The sequence below is a fragment of the Pundamilia nyererei genome, unplaced genomic scaffold, assembly GCF_000239375.1.
Source record: "Pundamilia nyererei isolate P.nyererei 1_Seehausen unplaced genomic scaffold, PunNye1.0 scaffold00152, whole genome shotgun sequence".
Classification (NCBI taxonomy): Eukaryota; Metazoa; Chordata; class Actinopteri; order Cichliformes; family Cichlidae; genus Pundamilia; species Pundamilia nyererei.
Window position 1 is genome coordinate 463,915 of NW_005187553.1, and position 25,199 is coordinate 489,113.

General features: G+C 41.4%; 2 protein-coding genes across 2 annotated transcripts in view; one reads left to right on the forward strand and one right to left on the reverse strand.

Annotated features, from left to right (window-relative positions):
- sae1 (SUMO1 activating enzyme subunit 1) overlaps positions 1-14,696 on the reverse strand; it is a 21,546-nt gene extending 6,850 nt beyond the window's left edge. The window contains exons 1-6 of the mRNA XM_005744974.1: positions 14,491-14,696; positions 13,798-13,909; positions 12,639-12,812; positions 4,769-4,914; positions 4,529-4,628; positions 3,919-4,024 (exon numbers count right to left, since the gene is read on the reverse strand). Of these exons, the coding sequence (XP_005745031.1) occupies positions 3,919-4,024; positions 4,529-4,628; positions 4,769-4,914; positions 12,639-12,812; positions 13,798-13,909; positions 14,491-14,582 (730 nt within the window). The 5' untranslated portion in view covers positions 14,583-14,696. The remainder of the gene's footprint in view (positions 1-3,918; positions 4,025-4,528; positions 4,629-4,768; positions 4,915-12,638; positions 12,813-13,797; positions 13,910-14,490) is intronic.
- Positions 14,697-15,442: 746 nt separating this feature from the next.
- The window catches only part of zc3h4 (zinc finger CCCH-type containing 4), a 14,601-nt gene continuing 4,844 nt past the window's right edge, over positions 15,443-25,199 (forward strand). The window contains exons 1-12 of the mRNA XM_005744972.1: positions 15,443-15,811; positions 20,321-20,612; positions 20,705-20,809; positions 20,916-21,120; positions 21,489-21,640; positions 21,725-21,818; positions 22,243-22,376; positions 22,483-22,596; positions 22,913-23,024; positions 23,539-23,648; positions 23,842-24,314; positions 24,764-25,086. Of these exons, the coding sequence (XP_005745029.1) occupies positions 15,732-15,811; positions 20,321-20,612; positions 20,705-20,809; positions 20,916-21,120; positions 21,489-21,640; positions 21,725-21,818; positions 22,243-22,376; positions 22,483-22,596; positions 22,913-23,024; positions 23,539-23,648; positions 23,842-24,314; positions 24,764-25,086 (2,194 nt within the window). The 5' untranslated portion in view covers positions 15,443-15,731. The remainder of the gene's footprint in view (positions 15,812-20,320; positions 20,613-20,704; positions 20,810-20,915; positions 21,121-21,488; positions 21,641-21,724; positions 21,819-22,242; positions 22,377-22,482; positions 22,597-22,912; positions 23,025-23,538; positions 23,649-23,841; positions 24,315-24,763; positions 25,087-25,199) is intronic.

The window sequence follows — 25,199 nt, forward strand, 5'->3', positions numbered from 1 at the left end:
AAAGCACCGAAATGTGCGCTGCTTTTCGGTCTGGTTACTACCGTTTATGTCAGAACCGGTGCCATCATGGCACCGGACACCGGTACCCATCCCTACTTATAAGGGACATTTGGTTTCCACGTGCCTCTTTACCTTGATTGACGCATTGTTTTGCATTAGCTAACGATCCAACAGACAACATACTTGGGTGGAGCGCTACTGACATCCTTGCTTCAGCTGAAATCATAAGACATGTAGAATTTATGAAACATTTTCTGTTGTCTTTAGTTTGCTCATCACAAGAAAGCAATGCCTTTTCCCGTTATTAACCTCCCCGCTGTCAGTTGGGGCCTTTGATGTGTCACGCAGTCGACAGTTGTGCAAACCGACGAGTTCTTGATGACAGGAGCTTTTTAAAGGATTGCGTTAGAGTACTTTGTATGAGTCCATATAAAAGTACTGATACCCTTTGTGCTGTTATGTTGTGCATTCATGATGCACCGCTGTCACAAAATTCCACGGCACAGTCTCTATTTGAGAACCACTGAGCTAACTTAATGAAACAGCTTACACTGGAGCTTGAATTTAAAATCGCATCCTTTGAAGTCTGAAATACTTTCTGCACAAAATACAAAATGCCTCACACACATTTGTAGTACAAGTTTCAGCCATGTTGCAAAAATCTTGGCTGAATGGCCAATTTTATTTGAATTTACGCTTCTCCCAGTTCTTGGATGCATGGGGCTGATATTTAAATGATAACTTTAGAAAAGAAAAACAATTCAGAAATCTCTGTGAGGCTGATTTTAAAGGTAATTAAAGCCTTAGTTTCAGATAAAAGTTGTTTTTTAAAAAAAGGAGGAAACGCTTGTGTTCAAGTGTCATCTTATCTTCTGCTGGTCATTTTTTTCCCTCTGACTACATCTTAAATAAAAAGAGGAATTAAAGAGATCATAAAAGCAAAGACAAAGGCATACACCCGACACACGGTTCACATCTCTCGACTGTTCCTAGTGAGACAGGAAGCAGTTATAACAGAGGAAGAGCCACTTCCTCATTGGTGGTACCAAACAACCACCACAACTTCCAATTATAGCAACAGCAGACGAATAATAACACTGCCTCCCATCTCGCCTTCACAAAACAAAAAAACAACAACTAGGTGGTGTTTCCACTCAGAAATTAGCCTGAAACTCAGCAGACTGAAGACAGGGCGAGGCTGCAGCGGGTAGGTGGGTTTCAGATGGGGTGTTATTAGACTAAAGGCCATGACAGCTGGCAAAAACTAAAATTAACCAGACAAGACTGCCTCGATGCAAAATCCACCGGAACGAGATGAGAAACTGAGGAGCAGGTTGACCGTTTAGTAAGCAAATAAAGCAGACAGCCACTGTCACATGACTGCATGTGGCTGCTGTGAGTGGGTGTGAAACAGTCTTAAAGGGAATCTCTAATGCTCTTTTTCAGAATCTTGTTTTTGGGCTCTAACAGAGTAGCTTTGCATGATTCACTGATCAAAATAGTCATCTTATACCAGTCCTCAGTGCCGGCTTGGCCAACTCCAGGCCTCGAGGGCCGGTGTCCTGCAGGTTGTAGATCTCACCCTGGGTCTACACACCTGAATCAAATGATTAGTTCATTACCAGGCCTCTGGAGAACTGCAAGATATGATGAGGAGGTCATTTAGCCATTTAAATCAGCTGTGATGGATCAAGGACACATCCAAAACCTGCAGGACACCGGCCCTCGAGGCCTGGGTTTGGACACCACTGCCTTAGAGGATGCCACTTTAGCCCCTCCCTCTTTAAGTCAACTTTCTTCTGATTGGCTGTCCAACACAAGTAGGTGGAGCTTTTGCACTCACAGTCAGAACTGTGTGCCTGAGATGATCAAATTAGAGATTATGATCTTTGAAACAATAGATCATGAGCTCAAATCCCAGCCAGGCTATGCATCCAGTAAAGATCCTCAAGCTGAGATCCAGTGCTAAAGTCTACCTCAGAACATGAGCAAGATATACATAACTGAAGCAGCTCAGGTATCATCCAACTTAAAGTCTGCGTCGGGTTTTGAGGTACCAGGATATATCGATGTAGGGCGGGCTACTGGACAAAGGTATGCACAATGAGGACTGATGATTCGACAACTACAAAGGCCAGAGCCCCCCAACCCCCGACAGTAACCTCAAACTCCAGAGGAGCTCTTTGCTTGGTTTGAGACCGCCCCTCCCCCTTCACCCACCTCACCACCCCCTCCCTAAAGGAACATGAGGTCAGAAGGAGACTGACCTCATGTCAATTCCATCAAAATGGAACTGATGTAATGAGAGGGGTTAATAATAGGTTTGTGCTTTGAGTAAAACTGTTCTACAGCTTGAATATGAAAGCATTATGTGTGTGTTCCACTTAAAAACGTCTTTGATTAAAACACACTTAGATGTTTAAACTCTGAAATCATTCCAGGTCAGTATTTAAAAGCTTATTAATAAAATACCAGTTTTATTTAGTCTATGACAGCATTAGTCAACAATGTTAACTGACTATTGCAAAAAATAAAATGAATACAAATAAAATGCTGATAATAGAGGGTAACTGCAAACTCTGTAACTCTCAGCAGCTCCCTTATTCACAGGGGATCTCCACAGCAGGTAGCTCAGCATATTTGATTTGGCAGATTTTTACGCTGCATGCCCTTATCGACGCAGCCCCATGGGGAAATTCTACGAAACGTTTTGAACGTAGCGCATTGTGGTTAATATTTGTGATCAATTCAACCAGTGAAATTTCCCATAAACTGTGGTTTAGCGTATTTAAACACACAAGTGTTTTCTGAGTTAACACCTTTAATAGTTGTCTTTGTATTTCCTGTTCTGATATGCTTGTTGTCGTGCGGTGTAGGTGTCGGGCCGCTCTCTGTTCTACGCTCAGTGCACATGACTGGCCATGGACAGCTTGTGATGGAAACTAGCGTGCAGAGTGTGGGAATGGTGCAGGGCCAGGTGACAGGAGGGACAATAACAACTCTGTGGAGAAGGTCATCAGACACACATAAATAACCTGAAAAACAGGAAGGTAAATTTATCTCATGGATCAAAATTTGGGGCCACGGTTACGGAGCATTTAACAGAAACGATTCCAATATATCATTTGGAGCAGGATACCATCGCTGTGTTTTAAGAATACTCTTTATTTTCCAACAGTTACCGAATATATTTGACAAAATCTAAAGCTACTGTGTTTTATCTAGAAGACAATCTTGCTCAAATCCCACTGGCGTTTATATTTAGATGACATTTACCACGCTTTACGGACATGACCTTCCACGCATGTGCGGTGATATTTCATCAGCTAAACTGGAACAGTGATTTTTGCATGTTCATGGTATGTGTTTCAGTCTAGCTGCAGGACCCTACGCTTTTTCAGTTTCCATTTTCTATACTTATTTAAACCCTTCAGGATTCTTTATGTTATTTGCCCAAATCGATGCATGGGAAATCTTGCCTGCCACAGAAATGCAACAAATATTCAGCTCTTTTATGCAATTCACATGTACGTGCTAATGAAACAACATCACCTAAAGGAGAATTAAAATTAAATTAAATTTAAAAAACCTTTGCAACTTCTTCACAAAATCTCTAAAGGCTAAAACTTTAGAGAAAAGTGTTCATACACATGAGAAATAATTATACAGAATTCAAATGGTCATTTTTAAAGACAAAGTTTAAAAGTAGTACATGCCAGAAACTGTTAGTTAAACAGACTTCGAAAAAATCTTTATAATTTTCTGTAACATGTTGATATTCTGATTATAATTTCACTTAATTCACAAACTGAAAAATGATCAGCTGTTACTACAACAGATTTTCTAAAAATGATGCTGGAAAGTTCATTTAAAAACTCAATCATCCCACATTTGGAAACAAAAAATGGCTTTATGTACCTTGGAGCAGGAAGTAGTCCACTGGTGTTCGCTTGAGACCGGCTTTGGCCTTCTCGCTTGTCCAGTCGACCGCCAGAGCCTCCTTCAGAGTGCAAAAACTGGCCGTCTGATTGGTTGGAGAAGATCAATATGGAGTGAATAGGTTTTGAACTGATTTGTTCATTCCTTGTTTTTAGGACAAATATAAAGCAATTTATATGATGACAACCTCCTATTGAATAGAACGCTAATTTTAAACATTTAACATCGATAATGTTCTTTTTCTATGTTTTTTTCCAGTTTCAAGTTTAATTCCTCAAAAAACAAGTAATGAATTTGTCTGATACTGTTATTGCTAATGTGATATCATAAAAGCCCTTTTTAAAAACATAAATTAGAAAGAGAATACAAAAGAAAGATCGACTTTAGTTTGAACCTTTGAGAAAGAAAGAACTAAAAATGAGGGTAAGTGCTGTTATATTCAATATTCCTTCTCTTAACTAAAGGCAAGATTGCTAATACATCTCCTTGTTTAAGTTAAAAAACATCTTTGTTTATGTCCGTTCTTTCAGTCTACACAGTTAGACGAATAAACCTGTGATACGGTGAAAGCTGATAATTGTGCACGTACCTTTTTCACCATGGTGGTCTCGTTGGGGTCGACTTTGGCTTTCTTTGCCTTCGGGCCGTCGTTGGACTCACCGCTGGGTTTTACTACTTTGGGTTTCTCCCTTTAAAGAAGAAACAAGAAGAAGAAAGTAAAAATGAAGGTTTCTTAATATGTCTGAGGCTGTGTTACAATACACAAAACACACAACGACCAGCTTTATTCTCAACAACTGGGAATATAACCTGCCCCCATCGCACTTACTCGACATAGTTGTGTGCCTGTCCCAGGTTGCAGAACATGTAACCATAGTAACCGTAGACATCTCCACAGAACACTTTGATGTTGTGTTTGGAGCAGAGCTGGTCAACGCGTATCATCAGGTCTCTGGAGCAGCCTGTCAGACACACCTGAGGGACAAGAAATTCCCAAACAAACACAAAAACAAAGTGTTAAAGGCTCGTTAGGGATTCAGATATTGAAATAATTTAATCCAACTCAATTCAGTTGTATTTATACAGCACCAAATCACAACAACAGTCGTGTCAAGGCACTTTATATTGTAAGTTAATCATATGACCCCCTATGAGCAAGCACTTTGGTGACAGTGGGAAGGAAAAACTCCCTTTTAACAGGAAGAAACCTCCGGCAGAACTAGGCTCAGGGAGGGGCGGGGCCATCTGCCGGAACCAGTTGGGGTGAGAGAAGGAAGACAGGATAAAGACATGCTCTGCAAGAGAGCCATAATGAGATCAACATATGTACAATTAATCCCAGTGAGTAAAAAGGTTTACCTAAATGCTCTGTTTCAGACAGTTTTTTCTACCCTTGGCTCTGTGTGATGACACTGAGTGCAGATATCCCTAATAAGGTCATCTCGAGCATATTTAAACCATCTGTTTGTGAGGGGCAGCCAATCAGAATAGAGGTTGTTTAAAGGGGAAGGAGTTGGAACAGCTTGTTTCAGACAGAGGACGAACTGGAGGCTGCACCAGTATGAGATAAGGATTAGGATTATTATGATCTTTGAGTCATGCAAAGATACTTTAGTAAACATACTGCGGTGGAAATGAGCATGATAGGTCCCCTCTAATACAAATCCTACAGTTTGCAAACATGAGGTTGAAAGTGTAGACTCCTTTTCATGTGACATTTTATTATTATTATTTTTTTAAATCCCGTTCTACTAATATCAAGTATTTTCTCCCACTCAAAAAAAATCTCGTTTTCCCAGTCTTATCTTGATCTCAATCATCACAACCTGAAGGCTAACGAGCAAATCTTTCCAGTTACAGATAACAAAGCAGTTTTTCTTCAGGGCAGACCGAGCAGTTTCGTAACGCTCTCAGACGGAGACACAAACAACTTTCAAGTCGTATGATCAAGGTTACTGTTACATTTTATTGAAAACTTGACATTTACTCTAAAATCTCTACACTTTTTTTGCACTGGTTGAAACATATGACTTTAACTCCCACTCCACAGTCGTTGGGAGTTTTGTCTTTGCACTGTTAATTATTTTTATTCCGTCCTAGAAAACCTCCTCTGTGACGGTATACCTTTAAACAAACGTGAATATTTATGAGAGATTAAAGAAAACATTTTTGTTTTATTAAAATGAGACACACAGGCTGAGCAGAATAAAGGAAAATTCTTAAAGTTACTTTATATTCAGCATGAACTTCTACCCTCTTTTGCATCCTGTTTGGCTGTTTTTGTGTTTTGTGCACTTCTTTCCTTAACGGGTGCAACTTGCACACCATAAATTCAGACCTATGCCCCAGTAAGCTGCTCTGGAAAAAACACGACACCACGTCAGCTGCTTATTCCTTTCTACACTGGGCTTCAAAAGAAATACGCTGGATTTCCCATTGATATAAACATTCTATGAAAAACATCTATTAATCCCAGAATTAAAAGACTCTTTGTGTACAAGACTGTCACTATATTTAATGAATTTGTGTCAAATCTGATCTCCATACTATAAATACTTTCTGAGGTTCAGGCTCTTGAAGAACACAGGGGTGCGTGGAAATTTTTGTCATAAGTCATCTTATTTTCGTCCACACAACTTCATCTCTATGTCAGACATTAAATTACTGTAGTTGTAGATAAAATCTTACAGTAATTAGATTGTGACACTTGGAGCAAGTTAAAGTTAATTAAGAAACTAAATTCTGACCCAACCGTATGCACTTTAAGGGCTTACAACTCTCGCAATTTTCATTGTGTGAAGGTAAAATTTAAATGATGAAGCTGTTATACAATAAATAAATAAAATAAAATCAGCTGATTCCGAGGACATTTCTCAGATTTACTGGTTTCGCGTGGAAAGACCCAACTGCTTAGAAACATTTGGTCCCAAAAGAAGTTATTTTACTTAAAAATCACCTGTAATCCCCCTTTAAAAAACAAAAAAAGCAAAAAACACCTGAAACTTTCACTGCATGTTCATTCCTGGAACAACAGAGATGCTGAACAGCAGCTGGTGAGCTGCCAAAACACTCGAGACACACCTACTGCAGCAGTTTACCACCGAGTGAAACGAGATTAAAGTCATTAAAGTGACACAGTGTACTATATTAAAGCCAGGCTGACTGATGGTGTTTTTGATGTCTTTGTGTTGGTGTTGCTACGGGATCATCGCTGAACTGACCAATCACGTTGATGCGACACCACAGAGGCATCCTTAGGGAAAAAAATACTAAAGCAGGCACTTACCTGCACTTCATAGTAATCTAAAATAACCAGCACCACCTATAATACTGAATGCATATAAAACACTACATGTAACTCAAGCCCTGGTTGTGTGTTTGGCGTATTTTTTTTTTATTTAGTCATTAATTTTTTTATGGTTAACTGGATTTTATGTTTTAGGCACCTCATTATTTGAGTCTCTTGCAGCAGAGGAAGTGTAGGTTGTGGTGGGTGAAAGGGTTAAACAAATGATTTCCACCCACAACACTTGAGTTGGTGTCCCTTGTGAAACCAGAAGCAAAAGCAGAATTAATATTTTAGACCCAGTGGAATCATCATAAAAAATATTTTCAGTTTTAGGTTTCGGTTTGGGTGGCTCAAAAAACAAAAACACCACCTTTTTACAGTGTTAGTCATGTATTAAAATGTCTTTCTGTGTTTGAAGCACCAAAGCCAAACTTCCTGGAGCGAGGATGATATGAAGTTGCTGAAGTTGTAGAAAAAACACCAACATCTCTGTGTGGCGAGAGACGCAGTGGGCTATGATATAACCAGAGTGGGCTCATGTATGACTGTAAACAACTGACCGGTGGGCAGGGTCTACCTTATCCAACTGACCCAGTCCAGAACACCCAAAACACCCTAAACCCACAGATAAGACGGCTGCCGACACCCCCTCATCGCGCCGGGCAGACCGGGGCTCCAGGACCAGTGTTTTTAAAACACTCTCTGGAGATTTGAGGAGTCTCGAGATAACAAATAATTGTTATCATTTACACACCCACACTATGACAAGCTGTACAGTACAACACATTATCTGCAAGACGGCCGATAGCTGAAAACACAACCCAGCAATTAAAACGAAACGTCCCCATTTCACCTCTAATAGAAAGAGCAACAACAGGCGCGAGCAGCTGCACAAACTGCTTTCATAATGGGAATCTTCGTATGAGTAACCTGGCATGTTAGTCTTCTAGACATTTGGCGTAGTGTTGTGTCAAAAAACAGAGGTGAAAATAAACTTTACTCTCTAAACGAACGTAGTCAGAAAATATGCAAAAACTTCAGCTTCAAACTACAAAAAATGGTTCACGAAAACAATTTCAATAAACCCGAGAAAAAAGAGACAAAAGCGCCCCCTGGGGGTCGAGCCATAGACAAACAAAATCAAACCCAAACACACACACGCGCTCTGGTGAGCCATTGTATGGAAACATACAGCGTTTTTGAATACTTCCAGCATTAATTACTTTTCAGTGTTTAACTGAGGCATAATGATAGCAGTTATACATCTCACAGTATGCACTGTTGCACAGGTCAGAGTGCTTTTACAAAGTGAAACGCCCCACACTAGCCTGGATTTCCTTTTCAGGATAAATGGCAGATAAACTCTGAGGAGCTAAATAAGAGTTAAATCAAACACCAACGATAGCTGGTGGTTTCCGGGTCTCAGCAAATGCACGACCTCTTACTGCTCACAAACAAGCTGCACGCAGCCAAACCAGTGTCCAAAGAAGACGTTTATGTTTTTCATATTAGATAACCACGGGTATTTTAATGTGCGCCTGTGTTTTCACTGTAACAGAGGACCTTTGTTCACATCCAAATACAGAAAATGTAGAAAAATGAAGTTACGAGCAGAGACGCATGCAGGACCAAACACATAGCTGTTAAAAGCGTCTTTGTGGAACAATAACAGAGAGGTAAAAATAAGAACTTCTGAGAACACGACTGGGTTTGTTCTGCCTCATAATTGGCCTTTGGGAAATGAAGCATGATTCGTCGGCATACAGATTAGGCAGTGACTCTAAGCCAGTGTTTTACCTTTACATTAATCAAATACCATTTCACGTACATTTACGTCCACTTAAATAAAAATAAAATAGTTACAGATTCTCCTTTGAGGCAAGGCTGAAATCTTTTTTGTAGAAATGTTTTATATTTAAGAGCAGCATCAGAAATAACCACGAGAGGCTCGCTGTAGCCAGATGTTTCAGTTCGGCTGAACACTGAAGAGTTTGGGCCACTGGGAGAGGAAACACCTCTTGCACGCTTGGAAAACCTTGGATTACATTTCAAAGGTCGACGTTTGAGGAGGTTTTTTTAAACAAGAAACTCTGGTGAATTTTGGTGCCTGCCCCAAACCGAGCCGAGGGAAATGACCAGCATCTATCTTTTAACCATTTTGTTAATTGTGAGTTTTATTTACTCGTGCACGATGCTGCATTGTATTGATCAAACTGTCAGATATAACAGGAAAACCCTGTAAAATTAGCAGCACAGATTTATTGTCTTTAAAGGAAAAAAATGCAGATAATTATATTTTTTTTAGCAATACATAAATAAAAAAGGGTAAAGGATACATTTCAGATTTATCAGCGTGTTTGTTAGTTATGACGTGCGATTTTTCCTTTTCTTTCCTACTTGAAACCAAAGAGTCTGAATTGTAAACACTGTCGGCAGCTCTCTGCAGGCACACAGATGGACACTGTGTGCTTTTCTATTGTATTCATCCCTCAGTAATTGGGCTTCTCAGATGAAAACTGCGACCACACTCCAACTGCTCCGCTTTAATCACCCTCCATCTTCCCGCTGAGCCACACACAGATACATCAGTGGAAGCAGATAAAAGCAGCAGAGACCCCCTTCTGTTTTCCACCTTTTTTTAATCATTTCTTTCTATTTTTTGTTTCACCTTCTCTTCTTTAAAAGTTTCGTCCTCCCTCCATCTGTCCTACTAACATCCTTCTCAACCTGTCCTCACTCTTTTTTGTCTTACTGCTCCCACCCTCGTCTTCCTCCTGTACTACTTTCCCTCCTCCTGACACTCATTTAGCACCCCCGGAGGGAGGAAGACTGCCGACGATTCTGGCTCAACGGGAGGGGAAGAAAATCTGTTATTCTTCTGATGGTGTTCAAATGAATTCTCGCCGTCAGCTGACAAAACTTAGATCGCGCCTAAGCAATGAAACCGAATGTAAAATGCAATAATTCATTTGTTTTTCCTGACAACAACACAAAAATACTGTCACGGTATTTAGCACCAGCTACTCACTACATCATATTTTACACGATGAACTCAAAGAGGGAAGTAAATTTCTATTACAAGGAAAACAGAAATTTAATATCTTAATCCTGAGCTCCTACACTATGAAAAAGGTAATTATTATTACTCCCTTGTTAAAAGTATCTCCTGATCCTGGTGATGCAGTAAGAAAATTCAACTAGGTCTTGATCTGGAACCAGTTTTCATGATCTTTTTTTCATGATTTCATGATGATGGTAATGGCGTGCGCGCCAGAGCCCACCTAGCGTAGGGTGAAAGGCACCCAGGACAAGTAGCAATCAGGAAGACAACCAGGAAGCAGGACGACCCGGAGAAACTCACACAGGCAAAGGAAGAACATGCAAACTCTACACAGAAGTGCCCGAGCCAGCCAGCTGCCGGATTCAAACCCACAACCTCCATGCTGCACCGCTGCGTCACCGCTCCGACACTCTAAATGAAAAATGGTAAATGGCCTGTATTTGTATAGCGCTTTTCTAGTCCCTAAGGACCCCAAAGCGCTTCACACTACATTCAGTCATCCACACATTGGCGATGGCAGCTACATTGTAGCCACAGCTGCCCTGGGGTGCACTGACAGAGGCGAGGCTGCCGGACACTAGCGCCACCGGGCCCTCTGACCACCACCAGTAGGCAAACACGGGGTTAGTATCTTGCCCAAGGATATTTGGCATGCAGCCAGGAGGCAGCCTGGGATCGAACCACCGACCTTCTGATTAGTGGCTGACCTGCTCTGCCACCTGAGCTACAGCCACCCCATGGCTGTAGCTGAACTGCTGAAAACACTGAACTGAAATAAAATAAAGACTCCAAGAAATCAAAAGCTAATAAAAAGAAAACAACTGTAAGAACTCCTCCTTTAACTGAAATAAATATGCGTGACAATATTTAGGGCTCCATTCCAAACGGCATTAAACCATCACAGGTGACTCAGACTAAATAAACAGGAATGAGACGCACCACCTGATCTTATGTTATGTATCATGCAATAACGTGTCCTGTGCTGCTTTTTGATTAGAAAGTTTGATTTTCAAATCAGCAAAGAGACCGACTGACCGACTCGCTGACCCGGACATCCTTCTGCCGGCTCACTGAGTGAACGACGCTGTTAAATAATCCATTCGCTTAGTTTAGTCTTTTTATTCCTTGTTTGCCCTTTTCCCTAGAGCTTCAGGGCTTCCCCTGTTACCCCCGTGTTTAATGTTGCAACAGTTTGAAGTGTGGGTAATTCCCTCAGGCAAAGTCTACACAAACAAGGAAAGTCTGCTCACCGTGGTTTGACAGGTGGGTACTTTAAGTCAGTGTGGTCTTAGTGAAAGGTGGGTTAGGGTTGGGGGGGTTAATGTGGCCCTTCTTCCTTCCAGCCTCTCGGGTTTTAAGTTGTTCAGTTTCAGGTTTAATCTCCTCACATACACAGCAGCATGGCTGTGTTTATAATCTGCATATAATTATATATTAATTATATCAGTGTAGCATCTAATTCTAAACGTCACTATTTTCACTGGCTGGACAATGAAGCTCATGTCATTACCACACCTTGCAGACATTATCTCACCGCAGGTGTTTCAGTGCACCACATGGTCTGATAGCGCCACCTAGTGGTCAACCTGTGAGGTGCAGTCAGTCAACACACTGCTGAAAAATGTAACAGGACATTTTTTAATCAGAGTTCTTCTTCTGGGATATCGATCTGGTCGGTTAAGCAGCAGGGCGGGTTTTTAATCAGTTTCAGCTGTTTCGGGGTCACTGAAATTAACAGCAGGTGCACTGGAGGGGCAACAATGAGACGATCCTCAAAACAGGAATGGTTTTACAGGTGGAGAAATTTTCTCCCTCCTCATCTTTTCTGACTGTTTTGCATTTGGTTAGGGTCAGTGTGAAGACTGGTAGCATGAGGCGATACTGGACGCCTATAGAGGTTGCACAGGTAGGCCACCTCCTCCAGGATTACTTATTGTTAATGCTGTGTTATTGCTGTGTCTCCCAGCACAGTCTCAAGAACATGGAGGACATTCCGGGAGACAAACAGTTATTCCAAGAGAGCTGCACAGGACCGTAGAAAGCCCGTAACCAAGAAGCAGGATCGGTATCTGTTCCTTTAGGTGAGGAGGAAGAGGATGAGCGCTGTCAGAGCTATAAAGTGACCTCCAATGGGCCACTGGTGTGAATTCTGACCAAACAGACAAAAACAGACTTCAAGAGGCTGGCCTGACAACCAGGTGTCATTTTTAACTGGAATTTACTTTAAACAGCAGCTCTGAGGTAAGCATGTCTCATTGGTTTAAATTTCTGTTGCCTCACCTCCTTATCTTGCACCTCTGGTGACGAGAGGGGAGTCAGCGAAGAAAGGAGTCAGCATGTTAAACTCACCGCATCGAACTGGACGAAGAAGTCGTCTGGTTTGTCTTCGATTCTGTCTGGGTCAGCGTGCACTTTCACCATTGGGTTGAGGTTCTGCGCTCGCTCCAGAGAGGCCTTGGCACGATTCTGACCCTGAGCCGTGACTGGAACCAAGAACTGAGCTCGGCATGACTCCTCCGACACCTGGAAGACACCCCGACAGGGAGCGCACAGCTGGATGAGGCTCTTACTGCAACTGTTACTGCTGTTGTGCTCACATAACAGATCTCCTATTATACTAAATACACACAGACAGGTGTTAATTTATATTTATGATCATAAATTATCTATCATATTTTTACTCCACTTTTCCCTCATGTAGTGTCAGAGAACAAGGAACAAGAAGACAGAAGTGTGTAACTTTTATTATAAAATCATCACAGAACAGCTAAATTACAATGTTCAGTTTTACTTTCCCACAAAATGTGAATTCCCGCTGACACATTGCACATTTGGTGTTTGATGTAATTTGATACAAACACGCTTAATAATACGAGCCTGTCGTCAGATTATCAGAGGAACATTTTTTTATATGAATTTTGATGTTTTTGAAAGAAACAACAACAAAAACTGCTTAAATAAACCCTGATCAGTCTCATCTTATTGGCCTGGAACTGGAAAAATGCACAGAGTGGGGTTGAGGTTGGAGGGTATCAGACAAATACTGAACAGAAGATATCTTCTATGGCAAGATGTGGAAATGTTCAAAGTGAATATTAGTTATTTACATCCTTTCTGTCAAAAACTAATTCAGTTTCTCTGGATGCAACATTTCAGTAGGAGAAACAAGTACCAAAGCAACTGTTCTTTTTCTATCTTGGGTTACCTGTACAAAAAAAAAGGTTTGCATTTTGACGCACTGTATTTCATCTTTTGTTGTACTTAAAACATTTTTCATTTGTTGTTATTTTAATACTTAAATGCACTTTTTATCAATAGCTTTGAAAAGATCTAGCTACTGGAACCACCTAGTGTGCATTTTTAGTACTGCAAATCTAAAGGTCTCACATACTATTCCACTGTTTTATTGGATTTGAGTAAATGTGTTTTGTTTGAAAAATGTGTAAAAGAATTCCTGCTGCTCTTGATGTGACATCTCTAATCAGGGATAACGATGAAGAGTGCTTACCTGTTCATGGTCCAGCAAGGTGAGTCCTTTAACGCCAGCTAAGATTAAATTCTTGGCCACTTCAGCCCCGAGACCACCCAAACCTGCCAGGAGCACTCGAGACCCTCGCAACCTGGAATACAGACAGAATTTAAAAACCAGTTTAAGTACTGCTTACTGTGTGGTTTCAGAAGTAATTGTGTGCTGATTGGAAGAAAATCATAATGAAATGTTCTGTAAACATTTTGACTACATTAAAGAGATTCTTAAAAAAAACATTCAGACAGAATAAAACGAGCAGCTGTTACAAATAACGCATATTGAGCCGTTTGAGAGTGAAACTAAAGCTTGATTTTGTGAGATTCAGCAGCCTTTTTGAAGCTTTAATATCACGTGAGCATTAACTGAAATATATCCTTAAACAGTTAATTCACATGTAATAATTCCAGTTTGAACAAGAAGTCTGTGCCAATATTATTTACATCATCTGTTTGAATGAAGCAATCACAGAAATTACCTACTGAGCTAATTATCAATATTTTCAAGTAAGATCGCATAACACATTTATTATTCATTAGTAAATTATATAATTTAATCGTGGCTTTTTGTAAAAGATAGATTTCTTTAACGATGTACTCTGCTGAAAATCGGTGCAGAGTAAGTACAGCAAGTCAAAGCTCCGGCTGCACCGATTAGCCTCCCGAGCTAACTGACCTCTTCTGGGCATCCAGTCCCCACAGTCGGATCTGGCGGTCGTACTGTGCCGCTTCCTCCTCACTAATAACCGGGTCCTCCTTCTCGATCATATCGATCACTTCAATTCGTTCCAATGAAGGTAAATCCGGGGTAAATTAATATTTTGTGCAGCTACAGATGGAGCTGTTTCAAATGCCGCGACGGTCCCGCTGAACAGGCGCTAGCTGATGACGTCGACAGAACAAAACAATAGATGACTTTTTTTTTTAACGAAGTCCTTTTCTAACGAACTTTTTTTTGAGGATATGTATTTTTTCTTATTCGTAGTTTCACATGTTGTAAATAGAATGCTATATTTATATTAATTTCACTTAATAATAATAATAAAAATATATGTCGCTTTAACTTTTAATGAGTTCAGTATTAGAAATATAGATATAGAAACATATACATATATCGCCGTGCTGCGATTTAGCGTATGCATTGGTCACTGAGCCCTTAAATTTTAAACTTGAAAGCGTACGTAATTAAGTAAGTTTCAGCTTTGTCACGTAACTGTGCAGGAGATTGGGGCAGATTTTCCCTGGGTATTGCCTTAAAATCAGACTGCCCGCAGAGTGTCGAGAATTTAAGAACATATTGAACCTTTGTGTTATAATGACCCTAACAAGTACGAGGCCACGGGAGAAAATGGGATGTAGAATGACCAATCTTTTTATTCACTAACACGAAATATTATACGAAAGATAATACAGCGACGTAAGAATAAAATACAGTGAATGAAATTGACTTCAAGCCAACGTAAATAACAAGGAGAAATACATCGATCTAGTACGAACATTAAAAAAATATATACGTTTTGAAATCGTTAATAATCGAATAAGATTACTTGGGGAGACGGTTTACCTGCAAGTCAACGTCCAGGCCACATTTTACCCTGTAAATTTGCCATTCGTTGATTTCCGTGAGGAGCGTACGCTATTCGTCATGATGTCACTCTCGGGAAGGCCAGCCCCTTTTCTCCTTGGAGAAGACGGTCGGCCATTTTAGGTTCATCAGTCGTCATTTCACATCGCTACAGTAGGACGGAGAACGTCAGGACTCAATATTTCTCTTACAACTGTAGTGGAGAATTGCCTACTATGAACTGAAACTCTTCCTAAAATCAAAACAATTAGATCCTAGTGTGAAGTGACGCATAAGCCAGTAGTTTCCAGTGTCGAGTTGTAATTTTTTGCACCTCAATGTAGCTAGAGGAAATGGCTGTGGAAAGCATGACTGTCCATCCAAACTCCCCAACTACCAACCACGAACACAACAGTCTCCTGACTGACGAAAGGTCGAGTAATTCTACAGTCATATTTAAATGAAATTATTTATTTGTCCTGTGCTTTTACACAAAAAGCCCGGGGTTTCTTTTTCCTTTTTTCTGTCAGAGGGATTAAATTCGCCTTTTCTGGAAAACGAGTACAGAGGTAACGCCATGTTGATACGACAACGCCAACTGGGAGGCCAAAAAAACTTCTGGGATAACGCTGTTCCCTGTGTTTTATTTACGTTTATCACAATCAACGAGCAATCGACTCGAGCCAGCCTGTCTCAAGGAAAAGAGATGAGGTTGAAACGGCTGATAAATCATACTTTAAGCGACCATACTTAACAATTCGACGATTGATCACGGCGCCTTGGTTAACTAATCACCCTCTCTTAAAAAACTTAACTAATTAGTTCAATTAATCGTGTGTGTTTGGTATCAGTAGCGATCACAGCGGTAAAAGGAAAAAACAAACATTAAACTGGTGGGTTTTTTGCTAACGGTGAGGCCTACTCAGGCTAGCAGCGTTAGCATGTTAGCTGGTGTTACTAACGTATGCTGTTGGCAACAACAGAGAAAGGCTAAGCTAAGGGCTAATACTTATGTTGACTGTGATTTTTAAGGTCGTCGATATTTCTAATGGCTGCTGTTTTTTAAGTAGCCCAACTTTAAGTTATTTGATCACTATCGTCGATTATTATCGGTTCAAATGCATTTGTGCCATTGGCGGAGCGTAGCGCTTAATTGCACCCTTGGCGTTACGCACTTAAAATTGTCATCGTCTCATTAATTGTAAATAACTCAAATAAGAAAAACCCTTTAGCTCCCCTTATGAACGCCCTCAAACATTTAAGTTTAATTGTCGTTAAATGTCGATTTTTTTTTCGTTTTACTGTAGTTATGGATGTATTTTAACTAACATGCCATTTTTATTCACAGTCGTGCCCACACTGACTCGTCCCCAACATCCCCCCGAAGTCCCCCCACCTCCCCCAAAATGTGTAAAACGTCTGCAAAGCATCCCAAAAGTGTTTAAAGTCAAACACAAAAGTTCCCTTCTCCACTGTCCCCAGTTGGCAAAATTTGCTGTACCCGGTTGGTCCCCCACTTTCCAATCCCCACAAACTCCCACTTAGTGTCCCCGAAAGTTTAGCGAGAAGCTTTATTTTTTTTGTTGTTTTGAGTGCAAAATGTGAAGAAAGCCCGTCACAGTAAGTATTCCCCATTTTAAATGTGGCCCTTTGTGCTTATAGAGTTAAGTTATGGAGTCGAAAATTGAGCTAATAATGTGCCATAATGCATGGTAAACCATTTGATCCGGAATAATGTGCTCTGCTAAACCTAAGCTGTCTGGTAGGAGGTTTGTTTGGAGATTTTACACTTTGGATATAAATGGAAACTGTCTGGTGTAACTAACATGGCGAACTGATCATGCACAGGACTGGTCTTTATTGTGCTCAGCTTACAAATAACAAAGTAAATAACAGTTTTTCCTCTCCACAGCTCTGTACAGCTAAGCTTGTTTTGGTAGTATAGAGTATACTTGAATGGGGTTTGCTGTTTTATGTTATTCCCTAAATTGGGAAGCAGCAGGTGATGTGTGTGTGTAAGGGGTATTTCAGAATTGCAGGGGGGCCAACAGCTTGTGCCCATAGCGATTCCCAGCCACCCCCTATTCACAACAACCTGCCTCCACAATACAGCCAAATCCCTGTGCTACGAAAGGGAGCCCTCCTTTGTAACAGGTCTGTGCAATCATGCCAGTCATAAAGTAGGGGACTGAGTTTGTGGTGTTTGATTAAAAGCTGATAGCTTTTTTAGGACAAATCATCTTATAGAGTCTGTTAAAGTGTTTTAGATAATATGTCAAAAATGGACTGGACTGGGTTAGTTGGTATCTGATACTGCGTGTCTTTTTACATATTTCCAGAGAGAATAAGTGTAGTTTAATTCTGGCTCATGGTCCCGAGTACCAAATATGAAGACAGATTTTGTAGTTTATTCTGGATTGTGTCTTGTGAGCCATTAGCAGATAACAGATTTTTTTTCTGGCAGTGAATCCAGGTTTTGTGAGCCCATTTTTAATAAAAGTGAGACTTTACTAGGTCATCTGTGGATATCTTTGCACTGTAAAACCTAAAAATCAGTCAAATCTGGAACAGCTACTAATGAAAGATGACCTTTGTACTCCTTGAAGCAGTCCCTTGGCAGGCTACATCTTGGTAGCAGCCAGGATTTGTGGTGGAAGTTGGACTTTGCTGTAGACAGTTTTCATTCTTTAAGCTAACGTGTTTGTGGCATTCTCTCTTTTTTTAATAATATATTTGCTGTTTTGAGGGGAGAAATTGGGCTCTGATGATTAAGGCTGATTAATTTGCTTCCCCTGAGAAAGCCGGTGAGCTGAGGATGTGGTGCAGACTACACGTACAGTGGAGTTGACATTTTGCCTCAAAAGCAGATCAGCTGTCTTCCACCACCTGCTCCATCTTAGCTCACTGTGGGCTCAGAGGAGGACAAAACCTGCCTTTGAGAGTCTGATACTGAATGGCAGTAGTCTTCTCAGTGAATCAGTTAACTCCTGTTCACATCATCCAGAGCTCAGACCTCTCTCTGACTGCTGGACACAGTGCTTGTCAGCCTACTTTGGGTGTTGGCCTTTAGGGAGGTACTAATATTTTTTCTTTTCTTTGTTACTAACATTTTTGTGTCAACATTTTATGACGTGTGTCTTGCACAGTTTTGACGTAACAGAGTGCCACATGGTTTTTCTTTTCCTTTTGTGGGCCGGCCCAGAAGTTGGCATCGATCTGGCTCCCTCAGCTAAAAGCCAGTAGGAAGTTTCCACGGGCTTCTAGATTGTGGCAGGAAATGTGCTCTGTGGGAAATAAAAGTTTATGATAAATACATATTTTGTTCGGCAATTTAATCTGAGATTAAGACCCATTACTGCAACACTCTGTTGCAAGTTCTTGTTGTTGTTTTGAGAGATGGCCAAACATAAACATGTTAAAGTAGTCAACCTTCTCTGAGGTAGTCCTCAGTAACAGCAGACATCAAACAGCAGGAACTGTCTGTTTATTTTTTTTTTCTACACCAGATGGATGTCCTTCATATTAGAAGTTAAAATACATTAAAAAAAAAAGGCCTTATAGGGTATTTTTTACTCTGGCAGTGTTCCAGCTGTGGTGGCTAAAATCTGTCTGCGTACAGACAAAAACACAAACACTTGGCATATTGCGCAGACTTCCTTTGTGGTTACTTCTGCTGCTGTAGGAGTGATGATTGCATTTTATCTGTGTATGATAACACACGCACAGAGGCTCACGAGGTGAAAACACACCAGTATTGCTGTCGTGAGTGTTAATAATAGGAGCACAGTATTACATATACACATGACCTAATTTGAAGTCTGAAATTGTTCGTGCTCGTCACGTTATGAGATTAAATCCAAAGGGAAGGTGTTGATGCTTTCTGGAAGCTGTGTAGACAATGTAGAAAGTTCGCCTTGAATACACAGTATTTTAGTTCACCATTCAGCGTGTTTTTATCTATCCTTCTGTTTGGATGACCTAGATAATATGTCAATAAGCAGCTGTGCAGTCTAACCTCACTGCAGGAGCGTTTGAGTTTGTTTTTTAATCTTGAGTGCGATTATATAGCCCTCCCAGTGTATGCATAAAGTGTTGTGTTTGACATTTTAGTGTTTCCTTCACCTGGCTTATACGATTGAAAGGTCATCTTATTCTTATGGCAATCCCAGGTACTTATTATGTGCAGTCTTTACAGGAATGCATGTGTATACAAATACAAAATCATTAACTTTAACATCAACCTGCCATAGATTTCAAATTCTGCAGTTAAATTTACATTTATCCATCTAACGGTGTGACAGACGGTCCATCAGAATATACCGTATAACCTTGTAAATCTTCAGCATCAGAAATTTTCCTGGCAGAAAGTGGTACGTGCTACAGATTAATAGTCTCTTTTAGAATTATATACAACCATCAGCTCATGTTTCATATCACAGTCACATGGCAGCAGTGTAAGCAGAGACCCCCAGACCCCCCCAGCCAGATCCTCCAGCTCTCCAAGGGGACACGGAGGGGTTCCTGAGCCAGTTGAGAGACATGATCTCTCCAGCATGTCCTGTATCTATCCCAGGGTCTCCTCTCAGCGGCATACCCAGGATACAAAAATACAACAAACAGTAAACAAGGATCTAGATTAATTTGACCGATAATTTTCTGAAAAGTCTGAAATCGCAACGGCTCAATCGGGAAAAAATGGCACCATCTATGATATTAGCAGCAGATTATGATCGATGACTCGTTCTTGAATTGTGCGTGTATCCCTGTATCTTCAATTTTCAAATTCGCCGAGCCTCTGTACTCGTTTTCGCCGATTTACCCCCAGCTGCGTGTATAAAGTCGTTCTTGCTTCCTCCTCTTTGTTTGTATAATTTTATTGTGCATTTATCTTTGTAAAATTTTGTGACCATAATATTAAAGATGGCTTTCTTTTCATATACAGGGCAGAAGATGGAGAGCTGGAGGAGGGTGAGTTGGAAGATGATGGGGGAGAAATGGAGGAGGAAGAAATGGCAGGAGGTGTGTCAGCAGTCGGTCCAGGTGGAGACGGTGAAGAAGTGGGTGGAGGTGAAGGAGGCCACGAAGGGTCGGCGGAGCGGCCTCGGCGAAGTAGGGAGCGCCACGCTAGCAGCGGTTCAGACGACGAGAGAGCCCACCGTCGTAAGAGGAAGCGGAAGAAGGAGCGGGAAAGAGAAAAGAGGAGGTCCAAGAAGAAACGCAAATCACGACATAAAGTAAGAATTGTAGTAAACGCAGAGATGAAAACACCCGTTTTCTGGCTTAACCCAAAAATATCAACTCTAACATTTGTCCCTTTTTCTCTCAGCGTCATGCGTCCTCGGATGATGACCACTCAGACTACAGTGATGAGTCTGACTACAGTCCCAGTGAGAAAAGGAAATATAGAGAGTACAGCCCCCAGTACGGTTCTGTAAGTCTGAAAAGAAAACTTTCCCAACACACATGTTACATGTGCATAATATAATGTGAACATTATGAAAGTATTCTCAGTTTATCAATGTCTTATCTCTCTCTAGTCTCGTGGGAGCTACGGTGGCGCAAAGAGGGGTGGTTACATGAAGATGGAGAAACAGGGTTACGGAGGTTACGATGACTACGAAGATGACAACTTTGAGGGAGAGGAAGATGAAGACATGGGGGATGACGACTACGATGACTTCACCAAGGAGCTCAACCAGTACCGAAAGGCCAAGGAGGGAGGAGGCGGCCGTGGTGGGCGAGGTAATTTCACGGCAGTTTGAAAAATAGACTTTTTAAACATATTCTGCTGTATGCTGAATATGTGCTCAGCTGACAAGTCAACACGGTTTCATAGCAAGACTGTACACGGAAAAATCAAACCTAAGATCCAACGTTGTGACAAGGCCAGCTGTCTTTTCTGGGGATGTTTTCAAACAAGGAAAGAGAAAAATGTATCACTGTGTTATCAAAGTTCACTATTTTACCTGCACCACAGTTGAATTTGCACTCGAGCATATTTGCATACATACACACAAGTTCTCTTATCAATACAAATTTCAGATAAGTTGCTGACAGGTGGAGTCCCACTTTTGTAGCTTATTCTTACTTCTCTCTTTGTCTTCGTGCAGGGGCCAGAGGTCGTATGAAGAACCACAGAGGCCGTGGATTAATGAGAGGAGGGAGGAGGGGAAGAGGAGGAGGCAGAGGAAGAGGAGGGCGAGGCGGAGGAGGAAAGATGGGAGGAGATGATGATGGAGACGGCTACGGAGATGAAATGGAGGTGAGGATTAGAGCTCAGAATTATATTTTGCTCCAAGTTCACGAAGAGTCAGTTAAATGACAATAATAATCCCCGTCCTTATAGTATGGAGATGATGACTACGACATGGGTGATGATGACTATGATGACTACTCGAAAGAGCTCAACCAGTACAAGAAGTCCAAAGACAGAGGCAGAGGTTTGTTTTTCGTCTCTTCCTTCCGTTTCCTTTTATTTAAATTTGACCTACGTTGTTTGTTTTTTCGTTTTCATATATTATTGATATAATTGTGTGTGCACGTATTAAATATGGACAAAGACTCAAATAATGCCATCAGTGTATGTGCAAGTGTTTCTGTGAGCCAAAAACTGAGGTACCAGACTGTTCTAAACACTCAGTTTCAGTATTCCTTTTAAAATCTTTCATCCTGTTGATGTCATAGAAGCTAGATGTCCATACTATGGCACACAGTTTGTGAGGCCAATCAGCAGAAAGTTGCATTAAAGGGAGGGTTAAGGGAACTAAAATGGCTAAAACTAGGATTTATGCAAAATTAATGGGGAAATATATCCTTTTTTTTGCCCAAAAGTTCACTCACACCGTGTCTTGATTTCTCCACCAGGTGGTAAAGGGGGCCGCGGGCGAGGCAGAGGTAAAGGAGGGCGTGGCATGATTAGAGGAGCAAAGGGTCGAAACAGAGGGAGAGGAAGAGGAGACATGGGGAATGATGATGACAACGGAGACATGGATAACGGGGTAAAACTTTCATAATTATTATGAGCTCAGGTTAAGCGCCCTGATCTGGTAACAAACTGGACAGTACAGCTAATTTGTATTTGCTTGTTGTGTGCGGTGGGTTCAGGATGGTATTGGAGGTGATGGACCGGGAATGGGGAGGAGGAATCAGAATGAAAAGCACCAGGACAAGAAAGGAAAGGCCATCTGCAAGTACTACATCGAGGGGAGATGCACTTGGGTAGGATGGCACAAATATCAATAATATGTATTATTAATGCTCTTTTATTGTATACATACAGTTAAGTTCACTTTTCAAAGTGCACATATACAAATTTTGTATTACATTCAACGTTTGGTGCCAGGAATCTATAGCTTAATGCAAATATTATAAAAGGCTTTATACTAATATAAACTCTTACAGCAGCATGTAATAACCACAGCTGCAAGATGCAGAGGAAATGTCTTCTGTGTTGTTTATTTTGGTCTACAAATTATCTGTTGGCTGCTGTCTCAGCCCTGACATCCATAACACACACTTTTTTCCCATACAACAGGGCGACCACTGTAACTTCAGCCATGACATTGAGCTGCCAAAGAAGAAGGAGTTGTGCAAGTTCTACATCACTGGATTCTGTGCCCGAGCTGACCACTGTCCTTACATGCATGATATCCTTTGCTGTTGACCACATGGAGAGCCTATTTATCAGTATAGATAAGGCAGTCTGGAGTTGTGGATCAGAACCAGTTGTTCCAATCAAATTACACTTGAATCTCTGACTAGTAAGTCAAGTTAAGAGTCAAGCTGGCAATATTTACCAGTATGAAGTTGCATAAGTGAAATCAATCCAGGGTTTACACCTGTTTATTCGGGCCACCAGGCCAAAGTTGACCCCTTGCTCGATATGTTGCACCAGTGTTTTGTTTCAGGGTTTGTTTTTTAAAAGCTCCAATCGTTAAAATGACCATTTAGTTTTCATATTAGTTTTAACAACCATTAACACTATGAAGCAAAGATGAACTAGCAAATTGTTTTATCCAATAATCAGGGTAACTGATGTACTGCTGTATGTGAGTGAGGTTAAATATGATGCAGTGCTGTATCAGTCGTCGTACCCACTTTGTCTGATATTGACACAGCTGATAATGTGACACGAGTGTTCCTCCTTGACTCCTGTGCTACGTGAATTCCCCTGTAAGCTGTTCCACACCACAGGGAAGTGTGTCAATGGTGACGAGTGTATGTTCTCCCACGAGGAACTCAATGATGATACTCGGGAGCTGCTTAACAAGGTAGGAACCTCCAACCTCGAAGACAGTCACCTCGTTTATTTTCTGTAAACTCTCACAATATTAAGTGTATATAAGTTAGATTTTTGTCACTCGCACAGTCTGCCAGTTTAAGTTGACAGACTGTTGTTTTTGTTTGCCTTCAGTTGTGTTTCTTTAAGATTCACCCAGCAGAGTATTTTTCTTGGTTTTGTAGATGCTGGCAGAGGATGCAGAAGCTGGAGCTGAGGACGAAAAAGAGGTGGAGGAGCTGAAGAAGCAAGGAATTAACCCGCTTCCTAAGCCCCCTCCTGGAGTCGGCCTCCTTCCAACCCCTCCCCGGCCCGTTCCTGTTGAAACCAACACAGGTGGTGTGGATTTTGCTGGGCCTCCAGCTGGTGACTTTGGGGGTCTTCCTGGACCTAATCAGGTGCCCATGGCTGTCAAAGGTCCCCCAGGACCAGGGCCTGTTCCTGTCCCTGGTCCCTGCGTCGGTCCACCTGTCCACGGTCCTGATGGAAGTCCCTTCCAAGGTGGCCCGCCGAATCCCCCTGGCCTTCCTCCTCCTCCCCACATGGGTCCCCCACCTCCTGCTGGTGGAGGAGGAGGAGGCATGGGGAAGAAGATCCCCTCGTTGTTTGAGATTAAAGTTCAGCCCACAGGACAGCTGGCCCAGAAACTCGCAGTTAGGTAAGAGATCAGAAATGCAAAGAATTAAAGTGAGTATTTGTATAATCCGCATCCTGACTTTGTCTGTAAGAAGATCCAAGTTCTCAGTTTTTGGAATGTAGGAATACTGTCTGAGGTTTTTACTCTGAGAACTGAAAACGTTTTCTGAACATCTGTGAAACTGCGTTAAGGCTGAGAAGCAGCTGCTTAGATTCACAACAGCTCAAAGGTTCCTCCCAAAAGCCGCGGACCCTGAGTGTTGAGTAGACAAAGGATTTTCAGTGCAATAATTATTTTAGTGTTTGGTTATTGGTTTTGTCAGACTTCTAGGAAATGCACAACTAGCAGAGAATAATGTGTAACAGGAACTAGTATCTACATTTTTTTAATTAACTCTAAATAATTAAAAAAAATGTTTGCTTTGAGAGTCACTATCCGAATTCTAAATCACACTCCCGCTTTTGTATTAGAAGCCAGGCCCCCAGTACCAACCAGGGTCAGACCCCAACACCTGGACCTCAAGGGCCCCCTGGTGCCCCTCCTCCCAGATTCCCTGCCCCTCCAGGTATGATGCCCCCTGACATGCAGAACATGGGCCCCAACCTTGGAATGAACCAGGGCCCTCCCAACATGGGACCCGGTGGACCACCAATGATGGGAGGATTTCCACCAGGAGAGGGCCCTCCACATGGAGGTGCTATGCCTCCAGGTCCTCCTCAGGGAGGAGGAAACTTCTACAATAACTTCTACAATCAGCAAGAGGGTATGAAGATGGAGGGTGTGGTTCAAGAAGGTGAGATCATTTTATACTAGGGCTGAACGATATATCGCATTTGCGATAATATCGCGACATGATCAAGTGCAATTTTCTAACCGCAAAGGCTGCGATTATACTCTGGACATGTC